Source organism: Halichoerus grypus, chromosome 10, assembly GCF_964656455.1.
Source record: "Halichoerus grypus chromosome 10, mHalGry1.hap1.1, whole genome shotgun sequence".
Lineage (NCBI taxonomy): Eukaryota > Metazoa > Chordata > Mammalia > Carnivora > Phocidae > Halichoerus > Halichoerus grypus.
The window spans coordinates 42,961,830-42,984,891 of record NC_135721.1 but is presented as its reverse complement, the minus strand read 5'-3'; the positions used below and the strand labels follow the sequence as shown (position 1 = coordinate 42,984,891).

The following is a 23,062-nucleotide window of genomic DNA, read 5'->3' as shown; positions in this document are numbered from 1 at the left end:
TAGTGGCAAAAGCACTGACTTTTAAATTTTATGAGCTGACACCTTGGACTCTAGATTTGAAGACCTATTTGAATTGTGGTGTCTTTTAGGTTGTCTTGCTCCAAATGTATTTCTTCTCGATATTTATCACAGTGACATGGGCTTTTTATGGCACTCTGAAGTGCTTCAGAGAAAATGGAGAGCATTTTAATACTGCTGATTTACTCTTTCAGGTCTATGGTAATTTCCTTACTGCCTAATTATAAGGCTCAGTTTAATTTACTCTACACATAATGTTTACTGATGCACATATGGTGCCACATTTCAGGAAACTGTACCCAGAACAGGTATTTTTGTCAGGCTGGAACATGGAAAATTTCCTTCATATACAGAAAAAAAAAATGCCAAGAAATGTAATCGTCTCAACAAAGAATGTCCCCCAAACAGAGGTAGAAAAAAAATCACATCTATCTTTAACTTCATGAAAAAAGATACAGTCTCTTTAAATGCTTATTTTAAAAGCTGAATAATGATTTTATATTACATGTGTACAAAGATTTCCAGTTACCCCAAAAATTGGGAGGTAGGAATTGAGGGAAAGAGAGACAGGAAAGAAAAGCAGTAATATTTTCTGAGCTTACTTCTTAACTATCTCTGAAAAAGGAAATATGGACTCAGTAGTTATGGATTCGTAACTCTTAGAGGTAAAAGCTACCTTGAAGATTTTTTTCCCCAGGGCAAAAGTTTTGTTTTTGTTTTTTAAAGATTTTATTTGTTTATTTGACAGAGAGAGAGAGAGCACAAGCAGGGGGAACAGCAGAGGGAGGGGGAGAAGCAGACTCCCTGCTTAGCAGGGAGCCTGATGTGGGGCTGATCCCAGGACTCTGGGATCATGACCTGAGTGGAAGGCAGACACTTAACCAACTGAGCCACCCAGGCACCCCCCTAGTGCAAAGTTTTTTATTCAACCTCCTTAAGACCCCTCCATCACCCTCCGATTTAGAGATTGGAGCTTATCCCTTCACCCAGCAATTTTAGTTGTTAGAAATTGAGTTAAGATCAGTGATTTTGTAATTATCAATCATTGATGTTGGGTTTTTCTGCAAAACTGATGTTGGTTACTTTTTCTTTTTTTTTTTTTTTTTTTACTTTGCCTACGGTTAAGACCCAGATAAAAGTCCAGTAAAGCACTCTATTTAGAGTTCCTTAACACTTCACCTACTATCCCTATGACAGTTCTGTGGAGGGGGCATTACTATCAAAAGATTTTTTCTTTTTTCAGAGTAGAGTATTGAAGTCCCAGAAATAAAATTAAATTTCATACTGATACAGAACTAAGTTAGAAAACCCAAGTGGGCTGACTCTGAAGCCTGTCCTTTTAATGACTGTAATTGTTAAAGTTGATTCACTTTGGTCTTAGTTTATAGCTTTTATTAAAATTCCCTTAATAGGACAAGTGTCAGGTAACTATTAATTACTAATGAGTCTTGAGATTCTCAATAATAATCATAATAATAGGCTTCCTGTTTAATATAATCACCATTTTATTTCTTCCTTTAGCCATCCATATCTGTGTCCAGCCCAATGCAAGACACTGAACCATGAATGAGATTCTGATAATTATTTTTCTAATTAATTATAAGGGTGAAAAAAGTAAAGGACTTTCATTTTAGCTGGGGGATATCTGATTAAGTGCAGATCAGGAGACTAGCAGACCTGCCTGGTATATTCAAATGGGAAACAGTTGAATGGATTATGCCGTAGTGTTCCAGGTTTAAAGGAGAACCATTTGTCCTGAAGACTTTGGTGTTCGGAGGGGATTTTCCATCTGACCCAACCATAGGTGCTTGTGAGAAGTTTGGGTGGATAACCACTCTCAGCCCCTCCTTTACCCATTCCACAGTTCCCTGGTTTGTCACTGAGTGCATCAATCCTCTTAACTGTTAAAACCAGGACTTCTATATTTTTATGATTCCTTTAATTTTAGCAAGGATTAGGCTGCCTTAAATCGCTGTGCTCTAAGTTACAACTGTGTTAAGAGGGTGACCGAAAAGCTGAAAAGCACCTTTAGTCATGGCAAGCCAGGAGGTCTGGGCAATTGAGCAGGGAGAAGGGGGCACAGAGTTGCAGGGGCAGGAAGAAGTCCACACTAATAAAGCATGCCTGACTGCGCAGATTTCCCTCAGCCCCTCTTTTGAAATCTGCAGGCTGAGATCAATGTGGCCCTGAGGCTGTATCCACAGATGCCATAATAACTAGTTGAAAGTGGATCACTTGTGACTGATCAACTAGGCATTGTGTCTGCATATCACAATAGAAACCTGCTTGCCTGGTGCTCTTTGGGCACATTCTCTGTGTGTTTAGCCGGTCTGTGGTACCAGCTGAAGTGCCCTCAGTTTGTTTGTTTGTTGTTTTGCTTTCTGTTTTTGTGTGTGTGGTTTTGTTTTTGTTTTTTTGTTTGTTTTTGTTTTTTGTTTTTTTGCCAAATTAGGGAGAAATACCAGTATTTGGAGTTTAGTCCAGGTTAGAGAACTTATGTCAAGCAGGTCAGGCAACCCAGCCAGATATCCTCCTAATTCCCAAAATTTGGGGGAAAAGCCAACAACTTTTACACTTCCATCTAACCTTTCCTCTTAATTCCTTGCCTCAAAGCTTCTGCTACAAAAGGAATTACTTAGAGACCATTGGAATAACCTATGTTTTCTAGCAGAACATGAGGCAAAGAGAGAAGAAAAGTCAACTTGGTCAAATAGTACCAGTCATACTGGCCACTTGGGGGCTCTTTGTGGCCATCTCTAGCCTTCTCAGTTTCTTAAGCACGTGGGTCCAGCAGATGCTCAGGTGTAAGTAAGCAATGGGTGAATGGAGCCTGAAATAGCCAGGGAATTGCAGTAACGATGCAACATAGTGACATAGACAGAGTGAAATGCTATCAGACTAAAATCCATTGATGAAACTATATACAACAGGTACCTGCAAAGTACTATCTGTGGCCCCAATCTGGCTCTCTGCCAGAGTTTATGTAAATAAAGTTGTATTGTCAGTTCTTGTGTTGCAATGGCAGAGTTGAGTAGCCATGGAAGAGATCAGCTGGCTGCAAAGACTGAAATATATACTAGCTGCCCCTTCACAGGAAAGCAGGCCAACCTTTGCTCTAGAAGTAAGTCTGCTTGAGAGAAAACAAATATGGTGTAAGAGCCCAGATTTCCCTGAAAAACTGAGGGACCTTAAATCTAACTCAGTCTCTTGCCTTTCCCTGAAACATCTTTAGCACCAGTGTCATTTTATAGGATTTCTACACACTTGGAAATGTGGAGTAATCATTGGGCCTCTGTCTGAAATGAAGTCCCTCTAGGGAAAAATTCAACAGCTGTTGGAAATGCAATGCTGTGCAATAGTTAAAGACAAGAAGCAAAGAAGTATAGCATATGGTGGCGGAACTCCGGAGAGTGAAGTTAGCTCAGAGGCACACAGTTATCTATAATTGGAATAGAGCAGAGAAACATGGTGAATGGTTTTCCGTTTCAGAAAATGTCATGGGCTCCTTAATGACCACAAATGGTCAGAAGCTTCAGAGGTTCATTTATAAGTAACATCTGAACCATCAAATAAGGGCCCATCATTCCTCTTCCTTTACCCAACAGCATCTTATTCCCCTCATTTTCTATCCTGCTCAAGTGAACTGAAGTGGCACTCATCTAATACCTGGAGTGGGAAATGGTGAGTTTCAGCAGGATCCTCCCAGGGGCTCTTATAGTTACAATGGGGACTCTTCTGAGACCCACAGGACTTCTGCTGTAAGGTGGAATGGCAGGGAATTTGCAAGTATGGGGCCAGATGATCTTACCTGGTACAAATTCTACTACACTGGGGCAGGTATGTAGAACTGACCCCATCAGAGAGAAATATGGTTTTGGAGAGTTGTTCTCTGTATCTTCCTTCAAACTCTTTAACCACACACCTTTTATAGGCTTCTGCTGTTAATCTGCCATCAAATCCAGTCAGTGATTGTTTCTCCAAATTACCTATGCAGTTGTGGGGGATCGAGCAGCATTTTATAAGCCTCCTAAGGGTCCTTGCTGGGCAAACTTATCTGATGCAACTGTTGACTCTCTCACATTGGATTCCAGCAGCTTACACCTATTCAGTGCCAGCTAATCAATGACAGATATTACATGCTCAGAATGAAATATCCAGGCATCTAAATTTAGATCCCCTTTTGGGGTAAGCAATGAATGAGGGGTGAAAATGCTGGAAGGTGGTTGAATAGGTGTGGGAGTAAAGGATAGAAAAAAAGATGACCTTTGTCCACTTAGGATTTGTGAATTTGAATAACCAGATTCAGAAACACATGGACCTTAAGTAAAAGAGCACTAATCTTGGAATCTGAAGTCCTGACTCTGGCATTTTCCTCTCCTCATCTATACAACAAATAAAATGATACTCTCCCCACAAACCACACCTGTCACCCTCATCATGACATTGTAAGGAAGATCAAATGAAATAATGTCTAGAAAAGTTCTCAGCAAACTATAAAAACAAACATGCACAAGATTATTATTAAAGGTAATAAGCACCCAGAAACTGAGTAGACTTTCCCAATATACAGGAGAATCATTCTGCTTTTTAGTGTGGGCTAAGGGATCTGAGCAAGGTAGTTATACCAGAAATGTCTTTTCCACCTTTACCTATGTTACCTAAAATTCCACCCTTTTGACAAATGCCAAATCTTCTGGGCTAACAAACTGGGTATTTGAAAGTATGTCTGTCATGTTGGAGGTGTGGAGAAATCCTGAGAGAAAAAAATCTAAGAGAAACCTGAGAGAAAAAAATCTTAAGTAATATGATGTGAAGGAAATGTAACAAATTTGGACCTTTAAAAAGTGTTTCTTAGGCTAGCCTCCAACACATTTAATCAGAAGAACTCATGCTTATCTCTAAGCAGCATCATTTATGAAGCCAGTCAAGTATATATATGGTCAGGTTGATCATTGTAGCTTTATTAGTAAATGGGAATTGAGACAGTAGAGAAGTTTTCAGCAGTGAGAGTAGATGGCTTGTCTTGTTTTTCTCTGGGTCCCTAGCCAGACATAGTGCTTGGTAAACCAGGAGCTCCTCAAATGCTAGTAGCAGGAATGAATGAGTTAACACCAATCACTGAGTAGAGAGAGTAGAATAAAGTAAGAAAGAGATAGAGCATATTTTTCCTCTCTATGAATTTATTACTCTTATAATAGCACTTCTGCTTCCTCGAGCTAATTGTATTACTATCTACCCCATTATATTTTTGTGAATTTACTCTCATTTTTCCCCCTTTGGCATAACATTTAAATATCTTTAGTAATAGTGTAGCATTTATGTAGATTTTTCTTTATGGATCTTTTTTCTTCCTGCTTTGAGATCAGAAATTTTCTTACCCTTTTGAGATTTGAAATGCACAAATGAAGACAAATAAATAAGTGACATTTATTGGTTTTGCAAAAATAAACATTTAGAGCCAACAATACGCAATGGGAAATGATAGTATCTTCAATAAAGGATAGTTTCCAGTGTTAGGAAAACTGGACAGCCACATGCAGAATAATGAAACTAGACTAGTCTTTATTACACCATCTACAAAAACCAATTCAAAATGAAGTAAAGACTTGAGTGTGAGATCTGAATTCATTAAACTTCTAGAAGAAATAAAAGGGGTAAGCTCTTTGATGTCAGTCTTGGCAATGATTCCTTAGATAAGACACCAAAAACAAAGACAGCAAAAGCAAAAAGAAAAAAAGTGGGGCTACATCAAACTAAAAAGCTTCTACACAGTAAAGGAAACCATCAACAAAATGAAAAGGCAACCTACTGACTGGGAGAAAATATTTGCAAATCATATATCTGATAATGGGTTAATAGCCAAACTATATAAAGAATGCATACAACTCAGTACCACATACACAAAACTTTTTTTTTGAATAGTCATTTTTCCAAAGAAAACATGCAAATGACCAACAAGTACATGAAAAAGTGCTCAACACCACTAATCACAAGGGAAATGCAAATGAAAACCACAATAAGATACTACCTCACACCTGTTAGAATGGCTATCACCAATAAGATAAGAGATAGCAAATGTTGGTGAATATATGGAGAAAAAGGAACACTTGTACACTGTTGGTGGGAATATAAAATTAGTGTGCCCACTTTGGAAAACAGTATGGAGTTTCCTCAAAAAATTAAAGACCGAATCACCATCTGATCCAGCAATTTCACTTCTGGACATAGTTGACTCTTGACCAACATGGGTTTGAACTGCACAGGTCCACTTATATGTGAATTTTTTTTAATAATACAGTATAGTACCAAATACACTGTAAATGTATTTTCTCGTCCTTATGATTTTCTTAATAACATTTTCTATTTTCTAGCTTACTTCATTGTGAAAATACAGAATATAATGCATATAACATACAAAATATGTGTTAATCAACTGTTTGTATTATCAGTAAGGCTTCCAGTTAATAGTAGGTGATTAAGTTTTGGGGGAGTCAAAGTGATACATAGATTTTTTTTTTAAGTTTTTGTTTTAATTCCAGTTAGTTAACATACAGTATCATATTAGTTTCAGGTATACAATATAGTCATTCAACACTTCCATACATCACCCTGTGCTCATCACGATAGATAAGTGCACTCCTTAATCCCCATCACCTATTTCACTCATCCCCCCCACCCCCCTCCCTTCTGGTAACCATCAGTTTGTTCTCTATAGTAAAGAGTCTGTTTCTTGGTTTGCCTTTCTCTCTCTCTCTTAACCTTTGCTTGTTTGTTTTGTTTCTTAAATTCCACATATGAGTGAAATCATATGGTATTTATCTTTCTCTGACTGATTTATTTCGCTTAGCATAATACCCTCTAGCTCCATCCATGTCATTGCAAATGGCAAGATTTCATTCTTTTTTATGGCTGTGTAATATTCCATTGATAAGTTATATGTGGATTTTTGACTGTGTGGAGTGTTGGTGCCCCTAACCCCCACATTGTTCATGGGTCAACTGTATATCCAAAGGAAATGAAAGCAGGATATCAAAGAGATATCTGCACTCCTGTGTTCATTGTAACATTATTCATAGTAACCAAGATGTGGAAACAACCTAAGTGTTTATCAACAGATGAACTGGTATATATATATATATATATATATATAATGAAATACTATTCAGACATGAGAAAAAAGGAAATCCTGCCATTTGTGACATGAATGGGCCTTGAGGGCACTATACTAAGTGAAATAAGCTGAACTAAGCTGAATAAGCTGAACAGAGAAAGACAAATACTTCATGTTATCAATTATATGTGGAATCTTAAAAAAAAAGAAACTCATAAAAGCAAAATAGAAAAGTGGTTGCAAGGGACTAGGGGTTAGGGGATATAGGGAAGGATTGGTCAAAGGGTACAAACTTTCACTATAAGATGAATAAGGTCTGAGGATCTAATGTAAAACATGACTATAGTTGATAACACTGTATTGTAAAATTGAAATTTGCTAAGAGAGTAGAACTTAAATGTTCTCACCAAAAAAAAAAAAAAAAAGTGTGCACTGTAATGGGTGTGTTAATAAACTGGATGGGAGACAGTCCTTTCACAATGTATGTATATCAAATCACCATGTTGTATACTTCAAATATCTTACAATTGTATTTGTCAGTTATACCTCAATAAAGCTGAAAAAAAAAAAAAAAGAATTAACATCTATCCATTAAAAGAATCACAGAGATATCCTCTCATTGGAGATTAAAGTTGGACATGCAGTCTTCAAAGTCTCATCTAAGTTTAAGCTTCTATGATTCTAGTTGGCTGGGGAGAGCCATTTTTTCTTGTTCTGTCTTTTTCAGGGAACTGTTTCATATTCATCAAATGGTTGTGGGTTTTTAGACTTTGTGCAAAACACTTTGCAGTATCTATTTGAAGGTGTCTCAATATACATCATACACTCCTCATGTCCCACCCTGTAGGCAGACAATTTCTGGTCATTTGAGACAGTCTATTTTTAAGTTTGTGAGTTAAACTGTGTCTATCCTTTCATCACTGTGCCCTCCTGTGAAATAAGGAAGTGGATTGTTAGATTAGGTGCCATCCATTGACTGCATTCCTTTTGGTTTGCTGAGGAAAATGCAGTTATTTACATTGATGAATGGCCTTAATTGGGTAAAATAGACTGGTAGTGCTGAGCTAATACCTTTAAATGTCTTGTCTTATGCAATTAATATTCCCTTGTCACACATACATTTAAACAGTTGGAAGAAAGCCTTGTGTTCTTGACTCCTGTCAGACTTAACAAATGATTTTGTCAAGTCATTCCTTTCTGCCCTGGTTGATTGATAGCTAAATTTTGGTCTTCTAGCTTATGCAAAAAGTGTTAACTATGCCTTTCAGCTTGTAGGCAAGGGCATTTAAACCATTCTAATAGTCAATTTACAGAGGAATTACATTGCCTGTTTACTGGAGGGGTCAAAAAATGTGCCCCTGTTCACCAGGGACACAAATCACAGGGCCCATGAGCTAATGAAGGCAGTATTTATGAGTCCCTGCATTTGCTGTATAATACCAGGTTCAAGGTGCCCCTGGTCTTGGCTGCTGAGGGCTCTGGCTCCCAATTTTGGGTGTCCCTTTGCTTATGGACTATGTAATAGGTAGATATATTTGGCATGAACAGGGTTTGATTTGAAAATGCTTAAGAATGAGAATAAAATCTAGAATGCTAGCTAGATTGTTACAGTACTGAATTTCATGTGAAGATTTTAGCGATCTCTCTGTAATAAGGCAGATCTCTGCTAACCTCTGCTGCCACCTGGCTTATAGATGTTCATACATACCATGATTACCATCTCCAAGCATGCAAAGTGGATTCCAGTCATTTCTGGGAGGAGTCTCACTTCCCTTGGCTTGAGTCTTTGTTGAGAATCTCACAGTTTACCATTTTAAAACACTTTGGCCAATAAGTTAAGATAGCTACATAAGAGCAAGTATAACCCATCAATATGTTTTTTGCAATAGATATATCTTGAACCATGAGTCCTCCATTTTTTTTTTTTTTACAGACTCCTAAAGCCCCAGGAAGTCACAGAGTCTCATAGTGAGTATCCAGCAGGTCCCTTTCAGCTCCTGGAGTGGGGATTCATTAGGACTCAACATCACATCTGCCTCTGGAGGGACCACTGATTCCCTCTTGTGGTGTCCGTCTGCCACTGGGTCTGTTCTTTCATTCTCTCCACTGTGGTTTTCTTCTTTTGCTCTTATTATCTTGGGAAGGCTTCCAGAATTCTTTATGCACTTCACTCATTAATCAGGAAGCGGGATCACATATGTGCCTGAAATTTTTTACTCCACCATCATACATACCATTGCTTTTGGTTAATAATGTATGCAAAGCTGGCACAATTTAAACACACATTATGGGTATTAATTTAGAGCATGGATTCTGAGGCCAGCCTGGGTTCAAATTCTGCCACTGCCACTGATTTATTGGCCATGTGAATGTGGGCAAGTGACTGAATTCTATTGCTTCAATTTCCTCAACTGTAAAATGGAGAAAATTGTAGCCAGCTCTTTTCAGAGAAATTAACAAATTATTCTAAACATTCAGAATAGTGTCTAGCACAAAGTAAGCATAAATAAAGTTTTTAAATATGAAATATTAATTTCCCCCAATCCTTTACTGCTCTCCTCCTCACCACCTTTCCTCCATGCCCCACTGCTGCAGTTTACTTCTGCCTTCTCCATATATACCCTCCATTCTGCCAACCTCTCCTTCGCTTCCTTGTACTGCACTCAGCAACTGTGGGCTCCATGTTCCACTAACATTTTTACCAGCACCAAGGCAAGCTATGTACATGCTGGCTTGAGGCCCCCTGAAGATTCACAATAATCCCAGCACTCCCTTGGATCCTAAAGCAACATTTCCCTGCTTCTTCCAATGAAAACAATTGCCCTTGCCTATTGTGGAGGGAGAAGGGGACTTTGACACAGTCCTGTGCATCCTGGGCAGAAAATGGAACCAAAAGAAGGAGCCAAGTGCTGCTACTATTCTTCAGGACGAGCCCCGACCAACCCTTCTTTGTCTCAGTCCCCATGACTTTTCTCTTAAGTGCAACTTTTGAATTAAGGGATTTGTTAAATCTATACAAATAAGAAATTGCAGCAGTGATATTTTTAAGCATGGCCCATGGCTGTATAATGGAACATGTAGAGCAGACTACTGTTAATCCAGTGATTTTGGTAAAATAACTGAATTAGAATGATACCAAACTAGTTAATTGATTGATCAGAAATGTATTTTGATGATGTCTGCCCAAAAAGATGATTAAGTGACCACAAAAACTTATTCTAATTAAACATGTATATTATCTTATCAGTTATCTGTTGTCACAATAGTGCCGGATAACATTTTAGTGGCACACAATAATAACATTTGTTTCTCACTAGTCTGGGATGGCCACCTTGGTGGGGTCATCATGTGTCTGGGCTCAGCTGCTCTTGACTGACGTAAGATGGCCTTCACGGGGATGACTAAGGTGACTCAGTTCAATTCAACACTTTTATTTTCCTTCTTGGGAGACAAGTGTCTAGCCCAAGCATGTCCTTCTCAAGGAAATGGCAGCAAGCAAGACGAAGCAAGCCCCGTGGTGAATAGGCCTTTAAACCCCCCGTATGTATCATGATGGCCAATATCTATTGGCCCTAAGCATGTCACATGGCCCAAGCCAGAGCCAAAGAGGGCAGGCATTGCAGAGTTACATGGCAATGGGCATGCATATGAGGAGAAGTGAAGAATTGGGGTCATTAATATAACAAATCCAATATAATTATGTAAGTTGGCCTCAGTGCTTCTTATTCCATCAAGACATGTTCCAACTTTTATCCTGGCTCTATTAGCACTCCTAGAGGAAAAATCTAGAGGGCAAGGACTGTTTATCAGGCCAAACTAAACCATCACATGTTTGCTGTTGGGTCCATGAACATAGGTATCGCTAATGATGATGGCTGCGTTTTGAATTAGTCCAGTAGAGCCTGAATGGGAGAAGGGGGCATAGAGAAAAGCTTGAAGCCTGATAACTGTTTTATTTTTTTTCCTTTTAGAAGTAATTGGTTCCATTAAGTAAAGAAGCTAGTATCCCAATTAAAATGATTTTGCTTCATAGAAGATAGTGCCATCAGGATAATGAATAGAATGACCAAAGAATTTTTTTTTCTCTTTTAAAGGAAATAAAATAAAGCAAAACCAGTGATTATTCTCTAAATGCTCTCCCACAGCATCATAGATATGCCTCTGTCCCTATCTGCCCCCACCCCAGCCCAAACAGTGAACAATACCATCATTAACAGTGGACTGTGTGCACGAATGGCACCTTAGCTTAGTAAAGTGGCTTTCTGTGGATTGCTGCACTGACTGATTACCTTAATTGACCTTCAGCCTGGCTACAATTTGCCTGACTTAATGAGGCTCAATTTTTCTCAAGCCCCCTAGGCTGGATGGCTCCTGGCCCAGACACTTTGTTGCTTTGATTTTTCATTTTTAATAACAATTACATCCCAAAGCTTGAGAAAATATGGTAAAATATGTCAGTAATCATGAAGAGCCCCAAAGGAGCCACATCCATGGAAAGATTTAAGGTTTCAAAGTGTTGAGCCCATTTAAAATCACCCTCTACCCCAAATTTGACCTTGGTTGGTATGGCTTACAAAATTCTAGGGAAGAAGCTAATACGGTTAATAGGATTTTTCTAAACATCTGTCTAAATGGCAAGACAGATGTTAAACAGTCAGACATTTGTTAAATGTCATCAGCCCAGCCTAGACACTTGGGTGTTAACTTTTATTTCTAAAAGTCAGGATGGCAGTGGATTGCTCAGATATACACAGACAATTCTGCCTAAAGACTAGAATGCAAAAAAGACAACTTGCAGGGAAGTTTCAGCAAAGAAAGCTTTTACGTAAAAATTGCAGGAAAAATAGGATTGATTAGTATTAGCTACCTGTGCTGAGGAGAATTATGAAATAGTATTTGAGCTCAGCATAAAAGAATGCTGTGATTGATTAATCATGTCTGGTGTAGGCATAGAAAGGAAATGTAGCATACTTTCCATTCCTGTCCTAGTTCATAGTTTCTGATCTTGTTCCTTATAAACAATGCTTCATCTTTAATTATTTCCTATATCTATTTTGTCCACCTTCTGCCTATGCTTGAGTAACTGAATTATTATTCTACCAGATCTATTCTTTATTGGCCATCCTTTTGTTTTTGAGTCAGCCTCTGAATTCCCTTCTTGTGTTTGGGGAACTCCTCATTATATGAATTTTGGTGTAAGAAGTCAAATGGCCGGTATATTTGTTTTTGCAAATACTTTTCCCCAATACCTTCTTTCTTTACCCTTGCAACTAGGTGTTGTTGGCACATGACCCAGGATTTGAGTCTATATTTTACCCAGGTAAAAATCAAGTGCATTTGCCTAAGACTTTGAATCAAAAGCTAATGTCACAAAAGCACAAGGTGTTCTAACATTTCTGAATTCTGTCCCTTCTTCGAACTAGCAGAATAGGCTTTCTGCTTAAATCTGCCAGAATTAGTTTCTAATGTTTGCAACTAAGAACTTGACTGATGCAATAGGTCTTCTAAGGCGGTGCTCCTCAAACTTTATTGTGCTACTGAATCACCTACGCATCTTATTTAAAATGCAGATTCTGATTGAAATGCAGGTCTGCGATGGGGTGGGAAGTTTGCATTTCTCCCAGGAATTGGCAGTTATGCAGGCCTGTGGTTCACCCTTTAAGTAGGAAGGATCTGAGGAAGGAAAGGCAGCCTTAAAGAAGACAGAGTGGGCAGGAAAGAAGAAAAGGGAAAAAAAAAAAAAAGGAAATATGTTTCAATGTGTTCTAGTTAAGTTAGGGCAGACCAACTAATAAACTTCAAAATGTGCAAAGGCTCCAACACAATAGAATTGCATTCTTAATCATGTAACAATACTGGACCAGTTCCAGGACACTTCATGCATTCAGGGAGTCAGATTGATTGTTGGAGAGGGGGTTGTCCGTCTTCTTCGGTTATGGCTTCCCAGGTCACCTTGGGTGTCACATCTGGATTCTACCCAGATAGAAATGGAAAAGAACATGGAGGAGTGTTCATTAGAAATGTTTGTTTCTTTTTTTAGGTTTTTTATTATAAAATAGAACACAGATATAGGAATCCACATGCTATGAACATATAGTCTATTAAATTACTATTATCCAAACACTCGTAACTACTATGCAGGTCAAGAAATAGAATTCTGCCAACCTCCCTAAAACTCCTTTCTATGCTTCCTGTCTCCCTCCAAAGTAACCATTATGTTGATTTCCTTCTGTTTCTTTGTGGTTTAATCGCCCTGATGCACATAGTCAGATGATAAAATTTAGTTTTGCCCACAGTTTGGGATAGATCTCTTTAGTCTCTTAATCTATTGCATCCCTGCTCATCCCTTTCTTTTGCTTGTAATCCATCTGTTGAAGAACCCGGATGGCTTGTACTGTAAGTTTTCCACAGTTTGCATTTGGCTGATTAGATGCATGTGATGCAGTTCCATATGCTATTCTGGATTTTCTGCAAATCACTAGGGGGATCCAGAGCCTCTACCCATTTCAGGTTTGATCCCTTTGGCAACACTATAGTTGTATTTGTGCCATTTCATCAGAAGGTACATAGTGTTTGGTTGTCTTTTGTGTGTGTGTAATATTTTCAACCACTAATGTTCATTGCCTAGACTTTTTAATTCATTAAAGGTTGCAAAATGGTGGTATTCTATCATTCTGTTTTCATTTAAGTGGAGGAAGTTTATAAACAGTTTCTTCATAAAGAATTTCAGTTTATATAGGAAAGACGAGATATAGTCTTGATTCTTTCAAGAGAAATGAATTGGTTCCTTGTCATTGTCTAAAGGTGACCAGCTAATTTTTTATTTTCTTTTTTTAGTCACTATAAACTCATGTATTTAAATATATTTGATGGGTTTCAATCCACTGGATTTTTTTGTGAAGTTCAAATTGTCCAGTCTTTGGCCAAGTGGGAGGCTCCTGAGTTATTTTTACATGATCCTCAGTAGTCTTTGATAGCTCTTTGCTATCAAAGGCATAATAAGGTATTTCAGGCCTCTTGGTGTATTTGAGCCTCAAAGTACTAACCATTTCTCCAAGAAGCCCTGGTCTGTTTTAGTGGAAGACTGTGTTTCAAAATGTTCATTGTTATTGGCCTGGCCATTGTTTTTAGGCCTTTTCATTGGACAGAACTGGGAAATAGTATGTGTTTAGTTTAAAATCTTGTCTTCATATTGATATTTCTTCTTCAAATCTAGGATTATAGGGTATTTCCTAAACCTCTTCTGTATTTTATCTTCTTTCTTATACACCAATACTTATTAACAAGGACAAAGGAGATAAGAGATAAATTCTCATGACTAATTATTTGCTTTATTCTACCTTTGAACACAATAGTGTAGGAACAATAATATTCATACTACCATTATAATTAAAGTTACATAAAATGGTTAAAATATTTTTGTATATCCTCTTCCCTTTTTCTTCTCATTTTTGCAGTGTTATATTATGTCTTCATTGCCAGAGCATGTAACTACTTCGTATGATAATCTCTCTTATTCAACCATCATATATTCTTAGTTCTATCAACAAGTATTTATCTAATGCTCACTGTCAGTTTCATATTGATACTTTCTGAGTTTTTGTTTTTTTTTTAAAGATTTTATTTATTTGACAGAGAGAGACACAGCGAGAGAGGGAACACAAGCAGGGGGAGTGGGAGAGGGAGAAGCAGGCTTCCCGCAGAGCAGGGAGCCCGATGTGGGGCTCGATCCCAGGACCCTGGGATCATGACCCGAGCTGAAGGCAGACGCTTAACGACCGAGCCACCCAGGCGCCCCTTTTTTGAGTTTTTTTGATTGTTAAAGTTCCTTCTCTAACAAATTCCCTGACAAAGTCTCATGGGAACAGTATTTTCTGAGTTCTTGCACATTGATCAAATTTTGTCTGTGCCTTATATTCTTCAAAGTCAGTTTTGCTGGCTATAAAATTCTTAGCTCACATTTTCTTTCCTTGAGTATCTTAAATTATAGTATTTCATTTTCTTCTGGCATAAAGCTTTGCTATTGAAAAATCTGAAGAGCATCTAATTTTCCTTCCTTTATAAGTCATGTGTTCTATTTGCCTAAATGCACAAGAACTTCCTCTCTTGTTTATTTTTTAGAATCCAGTTATTTTGCTTGAGAATATGCATCAGTCTTCTCAGGTACATGATATGCCCTTTCAGAATGTAGTTTATATGTATATGAAAGTTTTTATGAGTTATAATGTTTAGTATTTGTTCTGTTTTCTTATTTTGATTTTCTTCTTCAGGGACCTCTGGTACCCATATATTAATTTTTTTCATCTATCTTCAATATTTGTCACTTTTTCTCAAATTTTTAAAAATCTTTTCTTTTGGATTTTATTTATTTATTTTGAAGATTTATTTATTTGAGAGATAGAGAGAGAGCAGGGGAGGGGCAGAGGGGGAGGGAGAGAGAAACCCAAGCAGAGTCTGACGTGGAGCTGGATCTCATGACCTGGAGATCATGACCTGAGCCCACGATCTGAGCAGAAACCAAGAGTCTGATGCCTAAATGACAGCATCACCCAGGCGCCCCTCTTGGATTTTAAAATGTTGTCCTTCTTTTCTCTTTCCACTTCTCTTAAGGCATTTGCTATTGTGTTTATTCATTCTTTAGTCTTTTTTTTTTTTTTTTAAGGATTTTTCTTTTATTTATAATTCTTTCTAAAGTTTCATGATCTAGGGGCACCTGGGTGGCTCAGTCGGTTAAGCGTCTCACTTTGGCTCAGGTCACGATCTAGGGGTCCTGGGATCGAGCCCCAGGTTGGGGGTTCCTGCTCAGTGGGGAGTCTGCTTCTCTCTCCATCTGCCCCCTTCCCCCAACCCCCTGCTCGTGCTTGCTCTCTCTCAATCTCATATGAGTAAATAAAATCTTTTAAAAATAGTTTCATGACCTCATTCTATAATATTTTCTTTATCTAATCTATGTCTTTTTTCATATCTTATATCATTTTTTAGTGTATTTTAATTTATTTGAGATAGCAGTTTACAGTTTTATTCTGTTTTATAGGTATATGTTTTTGGCATGCTTTCAGTGTGTGTAAGGATGGTATTCTCTTCCTTTTTCTCACTTTTCTTGTAATAACTTTATATGAGTTTTGACCTTGATAATTTTAAGTTGCTCATTTTTATGTGAACTCACTCTCCTTGAAAGTTTAGAAAGAGGCTTGATGCACTTAGCTCTTCTAGCTTCACAGAGCTCTCACTTCTGTTATTTTTGTGTGATGTTAAGAAATATGGTGGCTTGATTGGTGAGATAGCCTGGCTCTCTGCTCATCTCCCCCACTTCATCTGGGCCTTCTTTTTCTTTTACCTCTATTGTCCCTGTCAAGTTCAATTTTGATTATACTCCCAATAGTTTCTCCTTCATGTGGGACTCTGTCCTGGAAGATAGCCATGGCAGGTCAGTTTCAAGTGTTTACTGCACTGTCCCCTTCAGACCTTCTTACTGTGGGCACTGCCACTTGCTACCTTATGATTGCAGACAAGTTATTTAATGTTTCTTAGTCCCATTTTCTTCATTTGAAAACCTGGTATAAGAATAGTGCCTAGGGTGCCTGGGTGGCTCAGTTGGTTAAGCAACTGCCTTCGGCTTAGGTCATGATCCCAGAGTCCTGGGATCGAGTCCCACGTCGGGCTCCCTGCTCAGCAGGGAGTCTGCTTCTCCCTCTGACCCTACCCCCTCTTGGGCTCTTTCTCTCACTCTCTCTCTCTCAAATAAATAAATAAAATCTTAAAAAAAAAAAAAAAAAAAGAATAGTGCCTATTTGGGGCACTTGGGTGGCTCAGTCGTTAAGCGTCTGCCTTTGGCTCAGGTCATGATCCCAGGGTCCTGGGATCGAGCCCCGCATTGGGCTCCCTGCTCAGTGGGAAGTCTACTTCTCCCTTTCCACTCCCCGTGCTTGTGTTCCCTCTCTCGCTGTGTCTCTCTCTGTCAAATAAATAAATAAAATCTTAAAAAAAAAAAAAAAAAGAATAGTGCCTATTTTATGGTGTTGTTTTGGGGATTAAATGATATCATATGTAAAGATCTTACTTGAGTATCTGGTACATTGTGTGTATCTGGAATATATGAGCTCACCAATAAGCCCACATTATTCCCAAGCTGTAGTTTAACACACGCCACCAAATAAGTAGCTGACTAATGTTAACTTTGCATATATTTTTTTTATGGTGAAATATCAAGCCCCATTCAGAGGTAAACCAAACTAAGTTATATATACACACATACATACCTTATGGTAATTAACACAAAAAGGAACTGAGATTTGTTCAAAGTTTTCCTTCTGACCAATAATAAATATGTATGTATCACCCTCCCAAAAGATTTGCCTGCATACTCCTAAGTAGCTTTACTTGTTTGGAAAACATACCCATTTTTTACCATCTTCTCTTGCATTTATTTGGGTGTTTTCTCCCTGTATACATCCTGACAATTTTGAGCAAAGCAGCCCTGAGGTGATTTTCCAGGTATGGTTTCATTTTTTTTTTTTTTTTTCCATGCAGCTGCCCTGCTTCCCATTTTAACAATGTGGAAATGATGTGTAATTATGCATTGTTAGATATTTGGGTATGTTTATTTTTACTTACCTTGAAGAATAACTCTAAGTACTTCTTTCTGGAGCACTGCAACTATATCATCATAGCACTTTGAGATTATGAGAGGTTTCATGTTTCTACCTCCATCAGATTCCAACAATGTATGTAGAAAGGGCAGTCTACTGCAAAAAGGTGAGGTTTTAGGCATGACTTCAAGGCCCATCTCATCATCTAAAGCTGTCCGTACTTGCTGGTTGATGCCTAGATTTCTCCTTTTTCTAAAGAGCCTTGAACTGAGTCCTGTGTCCTTGAGATGTATTGTGATTCAAAACTTCCTGGAGGGAGACATTTGAGTCAATGAAGGAGGAAAATAGACTTTTGATAGGAGAGCGCCTATAATGTATTAAGCTACAGGCCATATATGTAACTTTCAAACTGACATATAATAAAGTTAATTCAGAAACATTTATCAGTCATCTCTCTTTGTTTTCCTTTGATATGATATGCACTGGGAAAATTAAAAAGAGTTGAAACATTATTTCCAGGGATAATGAGAACTGGGCATAGTTTAGAAAAATTTTTATTCTCAGGCAGTAATTTAATCCATATTGCTAAGTGTGTAACAGAGTCATAAATATACCATTCTTCTATTCCTTAATTGTGTGTGTGTTGTTTTTGTTTTTACTGCAGCTTCGGAAAGCAGTGATGGATCACATATCTGATTCTTTCTTGGAAACCAATGTCCCTTTGCTAGTTCTCATTGAGGCTGCAAAGAGTGGGAATGAGAAGGAAGTGAAGGAATATGCCCAGGTTTTCCGTGAGCATGCCAACAAGCTGGTGGAGGTAAGTCAGGAGAAGCCTGAAGAGAAGAATTTATTGTTGGGTTTAATCTCCACATATCAGTCTTGGAATTTCAGTAGATAACCCTTCTGTGGTTTTCCTGGAGAAATAAAGTCTTGGAACCTATCTTTCTTTTACCTTCTGATGCTTCTATCCCTTGCAGAAGAGGCAGGTTATCAGTATTCTCTCCTTTGTCTATCCCACAATTCTAAACATGTTCTGGAACATGTGTGCTAATTTTCCTGAACAATAGGTAGAGGCTGAGACAGGAGAGGTAGAAGAGATGCTCCGAAGTGCTGAATGCCAGCTTTGATTTGAGGGAATAGAATAAAAATTGCCAAATGGAAGTTAAAACACTATACCCTTCTCTTCTTCCTTATCCCCCTCTCCACTCCATGTCCCTGAGCTTAGATTAGCTGGCCACATTATGAATTAGTGAAAAAAGCATCTCACTTTTCCCAAAGAGATACTGGGATTCCTGACGAAGGATCCTGGGGCAGCAGGATCAAGTTCAGAGTCCTAAGTATATTCTGTGTTTGAGAATCCTGTGGGAGTTGTTTTATAAATGCAGAATTGTGCTATGTAATATTGAAAAAATATTTATTTAAGGCAAACAAAATAAAAGTGAAATGATAATCAAGCTGCTTATATCTAGGAGCTGAAAACCAACAGCATGGCAAAGGTTGGATTTAGTGATGTGGGACTGAATAGAAACTTAGAGATGTTAAATAGGAAGTGCATGTGTGCCAGAGGAAGAGTATAGAAGGGGAAAAGATCCTGACAAATTTAGGGAATAGTTATCAGGGCCAGGCTCTGAGCACTTAAAAACAACAATAACAACAAAACTCTGGTATATCTACACTTTAATTTAGGATAAAATGAAATTACTCAAAATGACAGGCAACTTAAATACAAGCTAAGAGTAAAATAGATTATTTCTTGTTTTCTTCAGATGGCAAAATTAAATGCTGAAAAAGGTCATCAAATGTGAAATCTTCTCTATTTTTCTTGGAGTGAGCGATAGGGTTGTGTTCCGATTTAATTGAGGCCTAAGCACCGACTTAGCTTGCTTTTTGGTTACTCCAGCACTGCTATTGCCTCTGGTGCCGAAGACACCAGGCCAGCAGGAAGTCCTCCATCAAGCCCAGAGGGTGCCCCTGGTCCTCTAGGACACAAGCTGAGTCATTGTCACCCATGACAGCAGTCATCAAGTTGAGTGTCCAAAACCCTAGGCCACAATAATAGAACCCTTGAACTTACCTCCATAACCCCAGTGTCTTGAGGCAACACCAGTCTGGAGCTAAAAATAGACCTACTTAATGACATCAAGGCAGTATCTTGCTCTGTCTTCACCTACAAGGCAAGCACTCCATCACTCCTCAGATTCCACCTCCATGTTCCAGTTCACTTGGCCACTGAGGAATCCAGGCTTCCCAAGATTGACCTTGGAAGCCCTGGCTACTTCCTTGTTTTAAGAAAGAGAAGTTATAAAAAGAGGAGGGGTAGAGTGGGAAGGGGAGGAGGAAGAAAAGAAGTAATGCTGAATGAATGCTACAAAAAGTTTTAAAATATTCATATGTAATAAAATGGTAGTATTAACATTGAGGTAGATCATCCCATTTATATAACTTCAATGTTTACAAGATAATTGCAGAATTTATAGAAAACATTAATTAATGGTGTGTTATAGGCATGGTGGACAGAAAAAGGGACATGTGTTTAAAGTTGTGAGATAAACATAACCTACTTCCAGTCTTGTTTGTGTTATTCTGTAATTCTGTACATAGCCTCATTTGAGTAATACTTACTTGATGCCCTGTGTAAATGTGAGCCCAAGTAGCCCTCATGTCTACTCATTCTCCCTTCTCCTGTGATAGACTCTGGACACATTTACCATATCCCCTCATCCCATCTGTAGGATTCACTGTAGGGGTATCCAGCTACTGTGAATAATCCTTGACCCTAAACTTGTGGCAGAAGCAGAAGCTCAGGTCAGCCAGAACTCCGTGTTTCAGAAAATCATTGTTTTGCTTCCCTCAGTTATTCCCTTCATTACCCCTGGGTGGTTACTGCAGCCAGCAGCATTTTGGAATGTCTTGGTGCCTAGGAGATGGAAGGACTGAGATGTGGGATTGGCCTCTGTTTGATTGGAGAGGACTGGAATCAAAACCATTTCTGTAGCTTATGTCCTTCAAACAAGTGCTAGATTGCTGATGCATACATGTAAAAAAAAGCTGGAGCACTGGGCTGAGAGTCACCAGTTTTCTCATTTTGAAAGTACTTGTATAGAAGTAGGCATCTTTCTGGGCCTTAGTGTTTGTGTCTGTAATGTGAAAAATTTGGTTAATATATTGATTTTATATCCATTGACCTTGAAAATTCACCTACTAATTCCAGAAGTTTGTTTCTTTTTGGATGTTCTATATATATAATCGTGCTGCCTGCAAATTATGACTGTTGTAGTTCTTCTTTTCCAATTCTTTTACCTTGTTTTTTCCCCTTTCATTCTTACACTAGCAAGGACCGTCATTACAATATTGTGGAAATTGATATTTTTGTTACTTCTAGATCTCCATGAGAACATTTTGATGTTACCATTAATTCTATCGTTGTTATAGACTTCTTACAGATATTTTTATTTGCTTAATTTAGTTCTCTCTTATTACTCATTCACTAAGAGTATAGAATTGTTTCAAACAAGTTTTCTGAACATTTTGAGACACTTACATGTTTTTTGTCTCCTTTAATCTCCTTCAGAAGGGTTGGTGTCTAAATTATGCTTTCCTTCAAAAAATGAGTAGAAAATTGTTCTTTCTTTTTAGTTTTTGGAAATGAATAAGATTGCCATTACTTATTATTATTTCTTTTTAATATTTGGAGGAATTCACTGATACAGCAACTTAAGCATAGGTGTTTATGTGAGGAAAGGTTTACAAATTGCACATTCAGTTATTTTTACTAAACATAAGACTATTTAACTTTTCTATTTCTTTTTGGGTCAGCTTTCATAAGTTGTATTCTAGGAATTTGTTATTTTTATTTAATTTTCTAATTGTTTGACATAAAATTATCCATAATATTCTCCTTTTAAAAATAATCTGTATCTGCATTATTACTTAAAATTTTTTTTACTCCTTATAGTGCTAATTGGTACCTTCTCTCTTTTTTCTCAATTACTTTTTTTTTTAAGATTTTATTTATTTATTTGACAGAGAGAGAGACAGCGAGAGAGAGCTAGAGAGGGAACACAAGCAAGGGGAGAGGGAGAGGGAAAAGCAGACTCCCCGCTGAGCAGAGAGCCCGATGTGGGACTCCATCCCAGGACCCTGGGATCATGACCTGAGCCAAAGGCAGATGCTTAACCAACTGAGCCACCCAGGCACCCCTTGATTACTTTTGCAAGAGGTTTATCAATTTAATAATATTTTCTATAACACAGCTTTAAAGTTTGCAGATTTTATTTTCTATTTTATCTATTTATGCTGTTATCTTTATTTTTTTCTGCTTTCTTCTGGTATATCTTACTGTTTTTCTAACTTTCTAAAATAAATAATCACATCATTGATTTTTAGCCTTCTTATTTTAGTAATATATGCATTTAAGGCTTAATTTTTCCCTAAGCTATGCTTTTATCTGGTTATTTTCTATTGACCTAGTTTTCAGCTCACTCATCCTGCTTCCATCTGTGTCCAATATGCTTGAAACTGATCTATTGGATTCAATTATTTTTTAAATTTCTAGTTAACTTTTTTTCATTGATTCCAGTTCTCTAGTAAATTCATTATTAGGTCCTCTCTTTTAAAGAGATATGTTAATCATAGTTATTTTTAAAGTCTAAGTCAAAGAACTCCAATATTTGGGTCAGTTTTGTTTTTGTTTTGTGGTTGCCCCAGAGGGGACAACTCTTCCCCAGCCACACACAAAAAATGGCTTGTATTTTGAGACTGATGATGCAGCACACTATGAATAGGGTGGGAGCAGGTTTATTAGTCACAAAAAAGGACTTTTGAGGAAGAGCAGAGCAGGCACCCAGGCTAGTCCATAGTAGCTTCAGCACAAAGAAGAAAAAGTGGTTTTGTTTTTTATCATGTTAGGGAGGTGGATTGGGGTTGAGACCTCTGTGTCTGAGCTAGGGTTTGAATGGTTCAAACTTCCCTACTGGCATCGAAAAAAAGGTGGGCTTTCTTAGCTGCTTGCCCAGTTGTGGGGCAAAATAGAAAGGGGGAAGGCTGGGGCTTAAAAGCTGTCAGCCATCAAACATTCAAAATGGAGTAAAAATCTTCATTATGATTCACCCCTGATATTTGACTGATGACTGGAATGTGCCATGTTTCATTTAATTGAATTTGAATTAGTTTAAGTAAGCTATTGTGGAGCTCTGTAAGGCTTCCAAAATGGAGACATATTTTATTATGGCATCTGTTTTTATTACTTGATTTTTACCTTGATTATGGATTTTTTTATATGTCAGCTAATTTTTTATTAAATGGCCAAAATTTGTATGGAAAAGTATAAAGGGTCTGTGTTGGA

General features: G+C 37.9%; 1 protein-coding gene across 4 annotated transcripts in view; it reads left to right on the top strand.

The window, feature by feature from the left end:
* Nucleotides 1-23,062, top strand: part of CTNNA2 (catenin alpha 2) — a 1,076,840-nt gene that overhangs the window by 820,900 nt on the left and 232,878 nt on the right. For all 4 annotated transcript variants that reach the window (XM_078056374.1, XM_078056373.1, XM_078056372.1 and 1 more), the window contains exon 9: nt 18,383-18,535. In XM_078056374.1, coding sequence (XP_077912500.1) covers nt 18,383-18,535 — 153 coding nt within the window. The remainder of the gene's footprint in view (nt 1-18,382; nt 18,536-23,062) is intronic.